Source organism: Pezoporus occidentalis, unplaced genomic scaffold (genome assembly GCF_034315485.1).
Source record: "Pezoporus occidentalis ecotype Australia unplaced genomic scaffold, CSIRO_AGI_Poc_V1 ctg28, whole genome shotgun sequence".
NCBI lineage: Eukaryota > Metazoa > Chordata > Aves > Psittaciformes > Psittacidae > Pezoporus > Pezoporus occidentalis.
The window spans coordinates 6,152,600-6,169,578 of record NW_026914718.1 but is presented as its reverse complement, the minus strand read 5'-3'; the positions used below and the strand labels follow the sequence as shown (position 1 = coordinate 6,169,578).

At 38.8% G+C, this 16,979-nt stretch overlaps 1 protein-coding gene across 5 annotated transcripts in view; it reads left to right on the top strand.

Moving 5' to 3' along the window:
* Positions 1-16,979, top strand: part of POU6F2 (POU class 6 homeobox 2) — a 304,700-nt gene that overhangs the window by 49,436 nt on the left and 238,285 nt on the right. For all 5 annotated transcript variants that reach the window (XM_062625447.1, XM_062625444.1, XM_062625443.1 and 2 more), the window contains exon 2: positions 3,521-3,692. In XM_062625447.1, coding sequence (XP_062481431.1) covers positions 3,521-3,692 — 172 coding nt within the window. The remainder of the gene's footprint in view (positions 1-3,520; positions 3,693-16,979) is intronic.

Here is a 16,979-nt window from a genome sequence, read left to right as displayed (position 1 = left end):
GTGTAAAAAATAATAGTTTTTAATCGTGCATCATTCACTGCAATAATGGCATGACACTTGAGTAGGGAAAGCAACTGAAGGCCTGGAGGCAACCTGAAGTTGAAAGAAATGTCCATTTTTTAAAAGTGTGTTTTTTAAGGAAACCAACCTTCCTTCAACCCATCATTTAAGTGAGTTATTTAGTCTTTATGTAGACTAGAAATTTAGACAGTATCTTATCCATCTGTTTATAGAGAAAGTTGCTATTCATTCACCACCTGATAAAGCTATCCTAGGGTTAACTACAGGTTCTGGTGCTGTCTGAGGGAGGAGGCAGCAGTCGATGTTATTTCAGTTTTTCTAGTCCTTCCCTCTGTGTTTAATACAGCTTTGCTGTATTAAATTCACTGCTAAGAGTCTGCCCAGCCATGCAAGCGACTATGTTGATGCCTACTATAGTGCAGGACATGGTGACATCTTGCATCAAGGAGTTCCGCAAGTTTTCACTGCTTACTGTTTGGAAAAGTATCTTTTACTATTACTAGCTTTGTGACTTTTCCGTTTCAGTGGAGGCCCCTTTTCTCCTCAGATGAGGTAGGGTGAGTAGTTCCTGATCTCTGTTTCCCTCCTGGTGTTTATTATTTTGTATACTTTGATCATGTTTGTTTTTACTCACTTTTTTTCCCGTGCAAACATTCCCAGTCTTTTCGATCTCTTTATCATTCGTCCCACACACCTTTCTGACGTCCATTTCTTACATGGGCTAACCAGAAATGAACGGAGTACTGCAGGTGAGGCCAAATTATTGATGTATGTAACCAGTAAAATCCTGGCCCCATTGAAGTTGCTGGGAATTCACTGACATCTAAGGGTGGAGGTTTCTTCCTGCATTATTCTACCTCCCATTTTTCATGTATTCAAAATTTGGCAGCTGAGACTTTAATCTAGAATTGTACCGATGCAGCATCCTCCATTAAAGTTCTGTTACTCCTCAGATTAGCAGTGTAGCTGTGTGGACAGGATTACTTCCTTCCCCAAAATACTTCGAGAAGGGTCAAATTTCGTCCCGATTCATGTTTGTTGCAGAACCACTCTTGGTGTTAGTTTTGAACAGCTGAAACTGAGAGCAGCAGCTCCGGCTTTGGAACAATGCTGCTTGTGTTCACAGTGACCTTTAGCTGGAAAATCTGCTAAAATACATTATTTAGTATATGAAACCAAAGAAACAATTTTTTTCCTCAGTAAATGACTGTCCATAAAGCAATAGGAATAAAAGGCAAAATGAGACAGAGTTTTTCCCCAGCATCTGCAAAAGGAGTCTGTTAACTTGTCTTCTCCCCAGAAACATCTAAGAAACGTTGAGATTGTTGCTGGCTAATAAATACAGTGAATGAAATGTTAATAAATCACCAGCAATTTAGCCTGACAATAACATGGATTGACCACATTGATTAAATTGATTATGTTTCATATGTTCATAATATGTAGACAGAAGCCTAATTTATTGTCTGAAGAGTTCAAGGTAGGTATCACTGGTTTAAAGGGGGGGGGGGAAGTCAAAACAATGGAGTAATGTTTGTGGTTGCTATCTGCAATAATCTAATGCTGACAGAGAGCAGTATTTTATTTAGTAATTAACAGTGTAAAGGGGAGAGAAGCTGTCATGTTGGTTCTTAAGCTGGGGAATGTGATGAAAGATGATATCTGCGATCTCATCCTTTCCACTTGTTTAGGATTGTCAGGATGAGAAATGTCAGCATTATGAAAGCTCAGCTCTGCTCTTGATATGATAAAACCCTTCAAAAGCCAGTCTTTCTCTCCCTCTCCCCCCTCCTTTTTCCCCTCTCCCTCTTGCACTTGCTTTTTTTTATTTATCCTGTTTTGTTAGATGGCAGAAATATAATTCTTTTCTTTCTTCCTATTATAAGCCACCATTTTTGTTTTATTATATGTTTCACAACCCCTAATGCCCCACTGAAAATTACCTTGTTAAATGACAGTGTTTCAAAGCCATGAATCCTTTCCACCATTCCCTCAGAGGTTTGAAACAGTCAACAGACTGTAAAGAATAAATAATAAAAAAGTATTGATTATTTTGATGACTGTGAGATTCAATTAAGTATTAATTTTGCCCTCCAGTGGACCTATCAAGGTATTCAAAAGGGAGGATTCGGCTCAGCTAAATGCGTGCTGAGTGCTTCAGCCTTAAATAGGGAGAAAATGTGTTTACCTACAGTATTTGAAGAGGAGTGCATTGATGCACAGAGTCCAATATTTAAGTGCTGTGCAAATTAAGCCCTGGTGACAGTGACATTGTTTTCAGCGATACGAGTATTGACTAAAGAAGTGCATTTGATGACAGCTTAAACTATTTGTATTGATTAACATTTTCATAGATTATCATGTGTCATATCAAATTCACTTTTCAGACATGAATACATTAAAAAACCCATAGGCAAACATTGACCAATGTGAGGACGGGACAGAGGGAACATGCTAACCAACCTACTTGCTCGCTGGTCACCTGTTCTCTGCATAAGAGCCATTTAGGCATGAACTTTGCAATAAATAGCTGCCAGAGAGCGCAACAAGGTCACTTGTTCCTTCTCGTTTTTTTATTTATTTTTTTTAGTTTCCTCTTTTTTTCACTCTGGTTTTGGAGCTGTCATGCTATTATGCCTATTAATTTGCAAATGGAATAATAGAGTGTGCTTGGAAATAATGCCTGACCCCCAAATGTCCTCAATGAGCAGAAGATAAAACAGATCCAAACCAGCAAGGAACAAATTTTCAATGTATATACAAGTCTAATGTTTTATGGGGGATATTATGTTGCAAACACAAGAATAATTGCAAACTGTGTGTGTAAGTATTTTCCCTCATTTTATCTTCTTTTAAAACATGCGTTCTGTGTGATTTTTCTTTTTATTTTCAAAAGGAAAAGACTGTGTTTGTGTGTGCTTACGGACTTTGGGAGCATAGTATCCCAAAGGCAGGAATAGTTAAAAGAAATCTGTGTATCTCTGTTGACTGTATGTGATGCAATGCCTGTTTGCTGCTGCATATTTTAATGGAATGCTGGAAACTCTGTATTTGATTCTATTAATGTTGTACAGCTGAGGATGCCTCTTTAAATCACTGCGGAGTGTTCCTCTTCCATGGCTTTGGAGCATACAGGAATTTCTTTCCTTACTACGTTAAGGACAGGGTGAGGTGTAAAAAAAACATACACACAAAAAAGCACATCCCATAATTAAAGCTGTGTTGGTTATGTTGCTTTTATAGAAGTTTTTCTCCAAAGCATCCTGAATCTCTCACATGCTAGTTGAGCTTTAATAGGGTGGGGAGTAATGGAAAACTCATTGGATCTGTAATAGCTCTTCACTTGACTGCAGCCAGCAATAACAGCAGGAGCAGCCAGAGATAAGAGAGAGAGAGAGTGAGTGTGTGTGTGAGAGGGAGGGAGTGGAACAGAGACTATACGCACACCAAAGCTGCCACTTTTTTTTTCCCCTCACTTTTTTTTTCTCCCCCATCCTAGGATCCAATGATAGCTGGACAAGTCAGTAAGCCCTTGCTGTCACTGCAGAGTGAAATGAATGCAGAGTTGAGAGGTGAGGACAAGGCAGCTACTTCAGACAACGAGCTGAATGAGCCCCTGCTTGCGCCTGTGGAATCAAATGACAGCGAGGACACTCCCAGCAAGCTCTTCGGTAAGTCTGTCTAGGTATTTCATTTCACTGCTACCATGTTGTCCGGAAGAGCAATCTCTCCCTGCTCTCTCCCTCTTCCCCCCCCCCCCCCCCGCTTTCCTTGTTCGCTCAATTTTGTTCTAAGTACGAAGGAGTAGCTTGGAGCGTGCAGGCATACAGCCCTCTGCTCCCATTGCAACTGGCTACCAGAATGACAGTGTCAGCCCTGAAAACTTTTGTCAACAATGAACTTATTTTATGCAAGTTGCAGACGTTTTAGGTTCGCTTTTGCATGTAAAAAGCACATGCTGATGTGTTTTATCCTTCCAGCTTGTTCTAAGGCTGGATTAAAGTGCAAAGTTATCATTTTATATGGTGAAGATAAAGCTGGCTGAAGAGAGCTGAAACATTCCCATAGAAAACACTCGTACTGAGTAAACAAAGGCTGTGAAGGGTACTGCACATGGAGCTAATGTTCTTGGAATTTAAATTAGAAATGAAATATTTCTCCTGAAGCCTCTGCAAAGAGAAATTACCTTTTGGATTTTTAATTTATTTTTTAGTAGTCTAAATTGTACTAGATAAGTGCCGCCTTTCCCAATCAAAACAAAAGCAGCAAGAGTGGCACTCCAACACAGACATCTGTCATTCAAACGGATGACACCCTGTAAGCCAACTCAAGCAACTCTGATCTCTAATCAGAAAAGGGAGCAGGGCTGTTGAGGCGTGTGCTTGAGTGATAGATGTTGATAGATGTCTGAGCAGCGCTGTGTGGTACACAATGACATTTTGGGTTTAGAGGGACTGCTCTCCTGAAGGAGTTCCTTTTAATTATTTCCAATTGTGACTTGAGATAAACCTTAATAGAAACAGAGCATTTCCTTATTTTACATGATCCTCTAGGTGGAAGTTAAAGAGAAAAAGGTCTTGTTTAAAGGGAAAAAGGTCTTTTTTAAAGGGAATGCAGCTTTAAGGGACAGAGAGTGAGAGCCCATTTTCTAAGATTCAAGTTTTAGTTTTGTAGTCTATAAGGAAATCTGTAACAATGTTTAGATTTCAATATTCCAGCTCAGGAAGAGCTGCAAGATCTTTTCTAAACAAAAGAAAACATGCAATTTTCTTTTAAAGTGGTTAAGAGCATGTTCTTTCTCAAAGATACGGCACAAAAATATTTTATTAAACAACTTCAGTGAAGAAATGGAAGAATGGTAATAATTGAAAAATCCTAAAACTTAATTTCTGGACTACAGTAATGACCATTACTGAATATCGCATCTATTTTTAAGCACCCTCTTAGTAATCTTTGTTTCCATGGGAAGCATGATTTCCATTAGCACTTTGAATGTTCAAAAAACATAGAATAATTGTTTTAGCTTATTTCACCCAGGAAAGGATTGTAATGTCTAAAATTCAGAGGGCTATTAGTTGTCTGGAGTAGTATGAATATCCTCAGCTGTGTTTTTATGTATTTAATTTGCTCAGATATTCAGGGTGCATCTGTTAAAGACAGCAAGGCAAGTACAAAACAAAAGCCAGACTTTTTAATCTGAGGGCAGTGAAATGTCTGTCTGTTCTTAGGTTGGGCAAGTCTTGTAATAAAAGGGAGGATATTTTTTGAGGCTTTGTCAGTTGGATGCTCCTCCGTGATAGTGAAATATACACAGACACTTTTCATTAGAGTTGCTGTGTGGGGTACAGAAATGATGTGCAACAATATCTTGTCTCCTTCTGAACTGCAAGTGTAATTTATGTCCCTAAAAGCACTAATGAAAAAGCTACAAATAAATCTATTGTGTTGTTTCTGTTGGTGAGGGTAAGAGGTTTCCTTGTCTGATTCTTATACTGCTAAAAAGAGGTTTCCAAGTAAACAAAAGTAGGTGAAATAGTTCAACTGCCTCAGTATGAACTTATGTACCGTTTATCGAGGGTCTGTTACAATTATGATGGATGCTACAGACCTTTGAGCAGCAGCCCTCCTCAAGTTAATTTTAGTAACTTTGAGAACATAAAAGAAAGGACAGTGGGGCTGTTTTGATACATTTGAGGATCAAACTGAGCAGATATAAAATCAAGACGATTAGTCTTTATGTCACAGATGCATCTCTTCAGGTAGATTTGCAGTAAACATTGAAAATAAGTATAATGTTCGCAGCTTTGATATTTATTTGATTATTCTGTGGCTGTTTCTTTTTATCGTACTACTCATAGCATTAAACAGGAATGCATACTTTGGGGTTTTGCAGTCTCTGAAATGAAATTGTTTGTGGACTTACTGATGTGATGGCACAGAGATGGACTGTTTTCTCCAACTTTCTTTCATGTGATCAGAAATAATAGTTTTCCTTTCACCATATACCATTTAATACATGCTGTGTGAAAATTTGCCCAAAATCTGTTTAGCAGAAGAGGGTGGAGCATTTTAGGGAGTCAAGGGAGGAGACAGGTCCACTGAGAACAAAGTTTTTCTACGCTGCTGCTTTCATGTCTTTTGCAGAAATTGTGAAAATGATGCCCTGATTTAGCTGGGATGGAGGACCAGCATTTGAGTGTCTTGTTGATGTTAGCAGTATTTCACCAGTCTTATTTTCATATAGATGAACAGAGTTGAATGATTATATATGAAGAGCTGCTTTCTCACCATTCTGCCTAGGTTGTCTTGATAGATGGGTTTATTTCTGCAAGGACCTGCTTTGCTCACCTCTGCCTTTTCCTAAAATCCACCTCCTTTTTCTCAGAGTTCATTGGTTTGGTATTTCACTGCGTACCACAGAAACAGTAGGCATTTATTTTCTGTTTGGTAGCAGATAGCACTAAACCATAAGAATGGCACCTTTTCAACAGTGGTCCCTGCTACAGATCAGGAAAGGGCAGGAATACGCTTAATTGTACTTCTTGTGGCTTGAGAAGATACACAGTAAACGGTGTTTCTCTTCTGGGTGCTTTGCTGTCAGTGATGAAGCAAGTGAAAGCTGCAGCTCCTTGGGTTTCAGAAATACCCGCGTGTGCTGTGTAAATTCCTGATAATCAGAAACACCCCTTGAAACTGGTGCACAAGTGTCTGGGAAAATGCACTTTGGCACTGCAGTGTAGTTGTCACCTGTGAGTGACGGAAGGAACAGCTGTGGTTAGAGGGGTTGTACTTGCTGCTTGTTTGCCTCCTTGCTATCTCCTACTGGTGGTGTTTGGTTTGGATTTTTATGAAGAAAAGGCTGTCCTGTTGCCTGAGGGTTTGCATCTGTAATCCTCCACTGGTACATTTCTGCCAGTGGACTATGTGTGGAATCTGTGTACCCGCATACGAAATTTTGATACTGAAATCATGTAAAACAAGGGAATAAAAAGCATGGTGAAAAATACTTTCTGAAGTGTGAAATGTTGGTAAAGGGCTGTTCTGAACCACACTAGCTCCGAAGTCCACTTGTGAAGTGTGGAGATAGCACAGCTGCAGTGTTTCAGTTAAAGAAATCCCGGGTTTGCTGGGCAGAATATGAGGCCAAGATTTGCAAGAGATCTTGTAGTTAATTATTTGTGAAGTGGAATCTCCTATTTTAATAATATGATGTACTTAAATGGAGAAACTGAGTCTGGCTGTTGGCGTTCCTGGTGGTGCCACTTGCAGTTGAACTTGTCTTACTCCGTGATATGTTTCGAAGTAATAACCCAGGCTCTTACAGAGAAAAGTTGGTGTTTGTTAATGCTGTGTAGTAGCTTCACTTGAATGAATACACTGGGATCTGATCTGAAGTTAATTAATCAAGTTGCCATTTTATATGGTGTCTTTAAACAAGATTAGAATAACTTATGAAGTATTGATCTGAAAAAGTCTTAGTAATAAAGAAAAACCCCTCACGTTTATCTGTGTAATATTTTAAACTGTTGGGATTCAAAAGTTGGTGCAGGCACCATGGGTATGTCTTGCATAAAGTTCCCTGTACTGTAAAAATCTTAAGAGGGAAGTGGCTAGTCCAGGTACGAAAAGCCTCTGTGGACTGAGGTCAGCTTTCTGGATTTAGATCCAATCCTTAATTCATCCTTAATTGCAGGTAGTTTGTGGCATAATTAGCTGGTGATATAAGAAAAGCTGGGAATGCATTTGCGTGGTAAGGTAATTTTACTGTATTGTTAAAAATTGCTCTTTGAGATTGACCCCGTAGTTCTCTGCATCAAACTTGCTGAAATAAAGCAAGCTGTAAGTATATAGTGAGTGTAAGACCAAGCCTGTAACTGTGGAGACACAAGTGTTCCCTATTTAAGAATTGCAGGACAGCAAGAAATTAACTCTTTAATATTTTAGGGTGGTTTGTTTTTTGTTTTTATGTTATATATATATATATATATATGTATGGTTTTTTGCTGGCAAGGTTTTGTTCTAGCGAAATGAAATCTTAGGTTTCCTGCACTGGATCTGAAGACTGTGGTTTTGTTTGGTTCGCTACCAGGTTTTTTTTGCCTTTCTCATCATCCTGTGTGTGTTTGAAGTTTGAAGTGGGGATATGTGAGTTAAATGAATCCGCACACATTTCTGTAAACAAGGGTTTATTTTCAAAGCCCTGCCTTGGCTTTGGGGTTTTGTTTTCTTTTCCCATATTGTTACCCATGTTTCAGAACTGCATGCGTCTTTCTCTGTCAGCGTACCCGTGTATTCTGCAGCAGAACCGGGCAGAAGTTGTTCCTAGCTGACTGTGTTTTGCAGGAAAACCCCTTGTATCCCTCTTTGAGGGAACATACCTTATCCTTTCTTGTTTTTATTTTTTAAATTGGACTTGCCTTGATTAGAATTTATGGCACTGGAGCCATTTCAGTTACAAAGGATAAAGGACAAAATTGTCTTTTACCTCTTGAGACAGTGGTCTCTGCAGGTCAGAGCAGAGGTCATTGCTAGGTTGCTGTGAGGAAGCTTGCATTATCGTCATTAACAGCATCTAGCCTGTGGGGGGAAGAAAGGCCTTCTGACGAAGAGCTTTCCTTTCATCAGTGTATTTAAGGCTGATTCTCAGTGTTTTGGTTATATCCTCAAATTTTAAAGGCCTGTAGGAGCTGTGCTCATCAGGAACACTTTGATAAGGTTTGGTAAATTCAGTGACAAAGCAATGTGTGTTTGTTGCTCTTGCTGCATTTTAAAGCACTAGTGGATATTTGTTTGAATAGGGAAGTTCATGGCCCAAATGGTCTCAATATTAAAATCAGAGCCATCTTTTAGAGGCAGCAAACATTTGAAAGGTTTAACCTGCATATAAAAATTCTTGCCTGTTCCTATAATCTTATTCAGTAATTTCCACAATGTGGAGCCTTTGTTCCGAGACACTATCGGTTATCCATGCCATCGTAAGGGGCTGTAGCACTGATCCTGCTACTGCTTGAATGTGTGATACTTTTATTACAGTAAGTCATCTGTGGATTAGGAGCACTATTTCATTACAAAGACTGTGTCAATGAGAAACATTAATGGATGGCATGTTTACAGAACCAGATAATTATATAGGCCTGTAAATCTATTTTCGAAAACGTAGTGGTGTCTTGCTCAAGTAACAAACAAGTTCTGAAAGAATCTGAAGATCTGGCTATGTGAATGAAGGATATATTTGACATGAGGATTTTTAAGTAAGTGTTTGCAAACACTTAGGGACTTGAATAACTACTCTGAATAATCTTATTGTTTGACTCCTTGGCAGAGTCCTTAATGTAGTCAGCGGGGGATGCATTTGTGAATGGGGAATAAATGCCCATTAAGGCCTAAAAAGATGTTATGACTATTTAAACACAAAGCACAGTGCAATGGTAAGACAGAAAATCCATCCCTGGCTCAGCGTTCCTGCTGTGCTTAGGTATTGCAGGTAGCTCAGGCAGTGGTGGTACTGATGGTAGTACATATATTCCAACTCTAAGGAGAGTAAAATCTGTCTCCTTTAACCTTTGGTGAAAGCAATATTGGGCTGATGAAGGGCAAATATTGCAGCCCCACTTATGAAGTCCCTTGCTGGTATGGAAATAAAGGACCCTCTTGTGGCTGTCTCTGAACTGTGGCAGAGACAGCCTATTTTAAAATAGGCAAACAAACAACAAAAGCTGTTTTGAATGAGGAGGAAGTTAATTGTGAGTTTTGTTGTTTTGTTTTCTTTTTTTTAAAGACAATTGTTTGTTCCCATGAATTTCTAATTACGACTTTGCTAAATTCTTTTGAGTTAAGTGAATGTTGTATGTTTCTTAAATGATTTTTCTTTATGTGGATACAGAACAACTAACAGAGGGAAGGAAGAAAGAGTGAGATCCGAAGATGTAATTGGTGTGACTGAATGACAAATAGTTCATTTTTAATTAATCTTGCTTCTGCCTGTCTTTGAAGTTATCAAAATACCAACAAACTTGTTTAAGAGCGATGTTAGTGGCTGCCTGTTTCAAAGGGACTTGCTGGCTACTAGACAGTAAACAGGTAATTTGTGAAAGAACTGTTACTTTCTTTGATTGAGATCCTTGCCAGTTTGTGTTTTGAGATTAATAATAGATCAGACACTTGCACATTAAAAAGCAAGCAAACATAGAAAAGAGAAGGAAGGAGAATTGGGTGTTTCTATTGGACTTTACACAATTAAGCAAGTCCTCCATGGAAATGTGAGGGTGAGGCAGATGGAGGTGAAGTTACGTTTGCCCAAATGTGCACATGGCACCACTTAACACCTCTCTTGATTTCCTTATGCTAAACAAAGAGATAGCAAGTGCTTATACCAAGCTGGCCCCCTGTCAGGGGGCAATATGTGTAAAGTTTCCTGCTGTCAGGTTAATAAATTTTTTAAAAATATCCAAAGGCAGAGGTAGCTGTAGGAAGCTCATAGTAACAGTTGCCATTCTCCTGTGGATCGTTTTTCTCTTTAATATCCGATGTAGCGCTTGGTTTTCCTTGTTGTGTTGTCTTCCTGGGTTTTGTTCTTTCTGGCATTTGTGGGTGGTTCTTTGTTTTAATTCTCTTTCCTTGCTAAACTGCCGTTTCTGTTGCATCCATCACCTGTGGCCCCTTTATTTGGAGAGAGAAGGTCAGAGGATGGGTGAATCAGTTTTGTGGCTTTTTGTGCTTTCATTTAATTGCATATTCAGTGTAATAATTTTTTTTCCATTAATGGTTTATTTTCTGACTCGTTACATGACTACCACTAGCACTACCACAATAACATTATTTTGCTTGTTACAGAATCATTTCTGATGAGCTCAGTAGTAGCAGTTACATTAAAATGACAACTAAATGAGGAAATTAATGCTGAACAGGGGCAAAAGCAGAATAAAATTAAATGTGTCATAATTTCTGGGTTTCACCAGGAACATTATTTTGTCATGGAAATGGTTTGATATTTGTTAGCGTAAAGTCTCATTTCTCTTTCTCCGCCATATAAAAATCAAAATCAATATCAGTATGAAACAAAGGAAGATTTGTGTTGTGACATGTCCTCTTTTATGTTGTGATACTGCTTTGATTCTCTGGGAAGCAGGACTAAGCCCTTTTACTTTGAAAGCAGAGGTCATCTAGAGAAGAATAGTACCTCATCCTGCCTGGCGAAAGAAACCCTGCTGTTTTCAGACACAATGAAATTGGCTTCATTCTCTAGATAGTCCAGGGATATTTACATGTACCAAATCAACCCACACCCCTGCCACTCTAAAAAGTGTTTAACACTAAACTACTGCTTGTCTATTCCTAAAACTAGCTTGGATTTCTATTTTTATTTTAGTAAATGCAAGAAGAGTTGTTGGATGAGCAGGAGCTTTGTTTTTCTTGTTGGTTGTCCTTTCTTTTCAGAAGGGTAAATGATAATTGCTGAGGAGTTTGAAGTTGACTTAAGGAAAATGCTATGTATCAGAAAATAAAGCAGTCATGGTACTTCGAAGTGATTATGAAAGTTAAATGTACATTTTGTATATATTATCAACCAGTGTGACTGGAATATGATATAAATTATGTTATTGCAATTAGAAGTCCTGAAACAATTCTTAGAAGATTAAATTTTTGTGCAAAAAAAAAATAAAGGTTTTCTTACATTAAGAGCAGTATTCGCTACAGAAGTGTACCATTTGGTTACTTCTTTAAAAACTAGCATTGAGTTGTTCCCCTCTCTTCTGCTGCTTGCTGGTGTGTGCACACAGCTGGAAATGAAACAGCTGTGCATGGGCAGTTGTTGCTCAGATCTACTCAAAATGCATTTTGCCTCTGTCTTTTGAGGTCTGCTTTAGGTTTCCTTGCTTTGGTTGAATCTTGGTGTTTGGAGGTGGGTTCTTCCTCAGAGAGGATGATCTAAAATCTGTGTTTAATCAAGAAGCCAGAACTGCTTCTCAGTTAATATACCTTAAGGCATACTTTAATATGCCGTACAACCAAGTATGTGTAATTATTTCTTGAGATAGCACAGTATTAACTGGAAAAGAAGAAAGATGATTTGAATTCAGTCTAATCTCTTGAGCATATACAGTATGGGGCAGTATTTCTGTTTTCTCTTGCATACCATTAGGATTTATTCATGTGATGTAGAGGTGTCATGTTAGCTCAGTGATTTGAATAAACATGAGGCTGGAATCTGACAGGTCTCAGGTGACTGTCCATCATGTACGTAAGACCATAGATTTCAACAGCATTTGTCCTGTCAATACTTGCATGCCAGTCTGTGCCCGCCACCTCACTGACATGGTCACTGCTCTACAGCTTCCCATGTTTTGGAGCTAAAATCAGCTAAGCAAACATGCTGACAGGAAGGAGTAACCACTTTATAATTTTGCTGCCTTCATATTTAACAAAAGATGAATTATTGAACCAGTCCCAGGGTTACTGGGGATTTGTTATGCTGTGCAGGTATGCATATGTATTGCAAAGGCTCTACAACTCCACCCCTGCTGCTTTGCCATGGGGAAGCAGGCAGTGGCTGTGGCAGGGGGAACACCTGACCTGGTGTAGGCACAGATGATGTGCTGGTGTTGGAACCTGTGTAAGCCTTCCAATAAAGGCAGAGAAGTGCTTAGGGGATGTTTCTGGGGCAGGTAGGATGAATTATCATGATTAGGCATTCAAAATAATTAAGGACTATAAATGGTAGTTACTACTGAAACAAAAATCAGCAGTGATTAAAATGGGGGAGGGGATTAGATAGGCACAGATGAGCTCAAAGGTGACTGTAAATGTACAGGCTGGATATTTCTCCTCCTTTCTTATGCTTCCTTGTCTGAAATCATAAATATTTGGGACTGCAAGCCACAAATCTCTCTGAAGGGAAAATGAAATTTACAACTGGAAGAAAGCAAAAAAAATAAGAGTATTTTAAAAATATTTTTTCTATTTATTGAAAATACTCTATTTCATAAGTACAGTAATTGTAATTATAACATCCAGCAAGAGAAGCATCTGCGTAAGTCATTTGAGTTGTGTGCTCCCCCCCCCCGGTATGAAGAGTGCAGAGGGAACTCTTGTGTGTCTCCATTGCTGATGGGTTTGATGCATTGCTTTCAGAGTCTCCTGATTTTAACGGCATGGATACAGCACAGTGAACCTTCTCATAACACTTGCTGACAGGAGAAAAAAAAATCTTTCAATCAGCTGGTCCTGCTCCCTCTCCCCCAGCCCCCACATCCCTTTGCTTTTATGAGGCAATGAATAAGAGCAGGACCAGATGAAGCAGAGGGTTACTCAGATGAGATGTCCTACTCAATGAGCAACTTTGGATTCGCGGGACACCGGCTTGTGACCCTGGGCCTTCAAGGGATTGAGTTTGGGGGCTGAGCCTTTCTCTCGCACCAATCTCTCATCTGTGTGCAATGATGGCTTCTGTGTTTTGAACAGCAGTTTACATGTTTCAGGCTTGAATGTGGCAGCAGACCCCTGTGATGTGTCACAACACATGGTGTGTCCTCCTAGCACTGGCAATGGGGCTGTACTGGGAGGGAGGTGGAGGGGAGGTTTTGGTTTATACTCTGAAAACTCAGGAGCAGAACATTCATGTTTATTAGGAGGATCAGAATCAGGTCTTTTCTTGCAAAGATTTCTTTTAAAAATTATAAAGAAATTAAATCTCTAGAATCTAGTCAGGTTTTTGGTTATTTATTTTTAATAACCCATTCTTCTGGTTTTGTAGTTTCTTCTCTGTGGGTTCCTGTGACTGCTGTATCTGACACCAGGTTAAAACACTTTAAAAAAAAAAAAAATGGTTTCCCTAAAAGACAGCTTACTGCTGACTGTTTTATTTTGTTTATATCTGATATTTCTTGTGGTATTCAGATGGTTGTAATAGACTAGCACAAGAGCTGCATGTCTTGTCATCTGTACTGTATCAATACGTTTTTATAATGATACAATAACCTGAACCCTGTAACAGTTTATGATCCATTTGAGAATTCTTATGGATTCTCAGAGTGACGGAGACCTGAAAAAAGAACTTGACTGCTTTAGCACAACTGGTGCTGTGACAGGAAAAACTAGTGCGCCTGTGATTTAGTTGCTAAGGAATCATATTGATCTGATTTGTCATTAAACTTTTAAGTTTGAGGGGAAAAGGAAAAAGTCAGCTGGTTGAAGGTGGAAAAAACAGTGATGTGATTGCAAGAGTCTGCAATACAGGTAAACTGTGCTGTACTACTCCTGATATTGATTTGTTATTATTAATAAATATGATTTTATGCATTACGTATGTAGTGTATCTATAATAGTGCTTTTTTTTTTTAGAGTAGAAGAAAATTGCTTCTTGCTCTTTATTTTTCATTGACTATTTTTAGTCAACGATAAATAATGAACTTTAACAGCAGTCTGAATGCTGGAGACAGGACTTTAAAACAGAAAGGTAGCGGTAACGAATGACTAAACAGCAAACTCCACGCTCGCAGCCATCTTAACATTTGTAATAGCGCTAATTGCCTACTGCTTTTTAAAATATGCTTCTACATGAGCTCTCAAAACCCATAAAAGCTTGGTATGTAAAGTAAATTGTTTGTCACTAGCTGACGACCTGCCATATTTATTGTCAGGAGAAATGGACATTAGTTGGAAAAGCAGTTGTTAAAGGCCAAACAATTTCTAAAGATGGCAAAGATGTGCAAGGGCTTTCCTTTTTCTAACAATGAGCCACCCCTTCAGACATCAAAAGACAAGATAATAAGACACTTCAAGCACAATTCAAGATTATATTCAACATCTAAAGGCTCATCTCTTGTCAGTTTGCATTTACTCTCCCAGGGATGTGACGCTTCTATCATCATTCTGTCAAGAGGAGTCTGGCAGAAGCGATGAGGGCCCCTCATTTCACACACTTAGTGTTTTTTATCAAATAGCCCACACTCATTCTGATTCAGCCAAAATGGGGGGGTAATTTGAAGAAGGTCATGCACAAGTACAAAAATCTTGTGCTGATTTGTGTGATTAGAAGGCATTAAAATTGCTAGTTCTGAGATGTTTTGTCAGTTTATTTAGTAATACACTGTTGAAACATTAAAAATATTTTTAAAGAAAAAAAAAGCAACTTTGCTTAAAACAGCACACACTTTATTATTTAGCAAATATTTTGAACAGTTCACTATTCCAAATGGTGTTGTCTTAATATAACCTTAAAATGCATTCACCCCCCCTTTTCCCATTTGCAGGTGGGATGGTCAGGAGTTCCAGGGGTAAATCTTGGACTCATCAGGATTTCCCTCACTGGTCATTTCATCCTTGGACATTTTGTTTGGGTGAAGATTTAAGAGGCTGGATTCAGCATAATATCAATATAAAAGGAATAATTTCAACAGCTTATGTAGGGATACCTAACTACAGACTAAAATAGTACAGCACCAGTAGGCTTATCTAGAGATGGCTCTTCAATGTAGATGTAAATCTAGTGATATATTTAAAATGATACATCACAGGAGTTCTTTGAATTTCCATGTGTGTTTTGAGCCCTATTTGTATCCCATTTAGTTTTGTGTGGGCAGCTGTTTGGAGCATCTTCTTTTGGAAATCAAAGTTGTGATAATGTGTGCTGCCTGAGAACATATTTCCAGTTTCTTCCTTCTCCTTTCTACTCTGCAAACATGAACAGCACTTTTCGTGCCAGAATACAAGGTAACTTCTTCAGAGAATGGAGGGATGGTAGTTCTGTGTTTTGGAGACTCGTAAAGGAAGGAAGACAATGACGTAATGGCCAAAGGAGTTCTTTTGGTGAGCATTTTCACAGCGCTTAGGATAGTGATGAAAGCACTAATTACTAGAGATGGCATTTGCAAAGCAATTTCTTAATCCTAGTAAAATTTGGTGTGACAGTGTTCTCAAGTAAAACGTAACATCTGTAAAGCAGTGGTCACCATTTGCAAGCCTGTATCAGTAACCAGCTTTTGAGCATGTACTCCCTATATATATTTATAAATGATATATGTATCTGCTGTAGTAATATGTACATCGTAAAGCATACACAGAAAATAGATATTAAAGGATGAGATGAAGAGGAAATAAACACAATTTTAAAAATAGCTTTAACTTTATTGGGGTGCAAAATAACTTATTTCTGCACCCCAATGGGTTGTTTTGCACACCCTATGTTGGAAAACACTGTTGCAGCAGACCAAGAACTTAAATGATAATAAGGAAACTGCCTGTCAAGCCATCCTTTACTCAAAACCCTAACTGAAATAGGTGGGCCATAAGCTGTATTTATTTTCCCATCGCTGTCTTAAAAGAATTGAGTGTGGGTCCCCCAAAGATGAGGGAGAGCAGAGTTTAGATCTCATCAATTCCAGCTGCCTAAGTCAAGTCCCAAGAAAGGTACTGGATCTGTTTAAAATGTGCAGTCACTTTGCTTGTACAGGCTTCTAGCTTTTCAGGAAAGAAAATAAGACTGGTGCTTTAGGAAGCCTTTTTTGGCATCTCTATTGGAAGTCATGAATGAAACTTCTGAGGATTTCTTTCATAGTACATATTATTTTAATGTCAGCTGGATCTTGCCACCTCTTGTCTTGGCATTACACCCCTCTTTTTGCTAACAAAGGAGTATGAGGATCTGACAGGGAGAGGTACAGAAAGGTGGGATGGAGTAAAACTTTTCCTCATTTCTGATGACTTTGATTTAAGCAACAAAAATAAAGACTGGATTGTGTTATGAGTGTATCGGTACATGAGACAGGCTTTAGTATACAGCCTATGCAGGGACCATGTAACATGGGGGGGCAGACATCTTCATCTCCCATTAAAACCAAGGGGATATGAGGCTGTTTAACCCTTCTTAAAAAGGAGCCACTGCTGAGAGACTCAGCTGGAGTCAGCTCTGAATTTTGAATCGCGACTTTATCAGCTCAAATAGGAACAGCTGTGAAGGT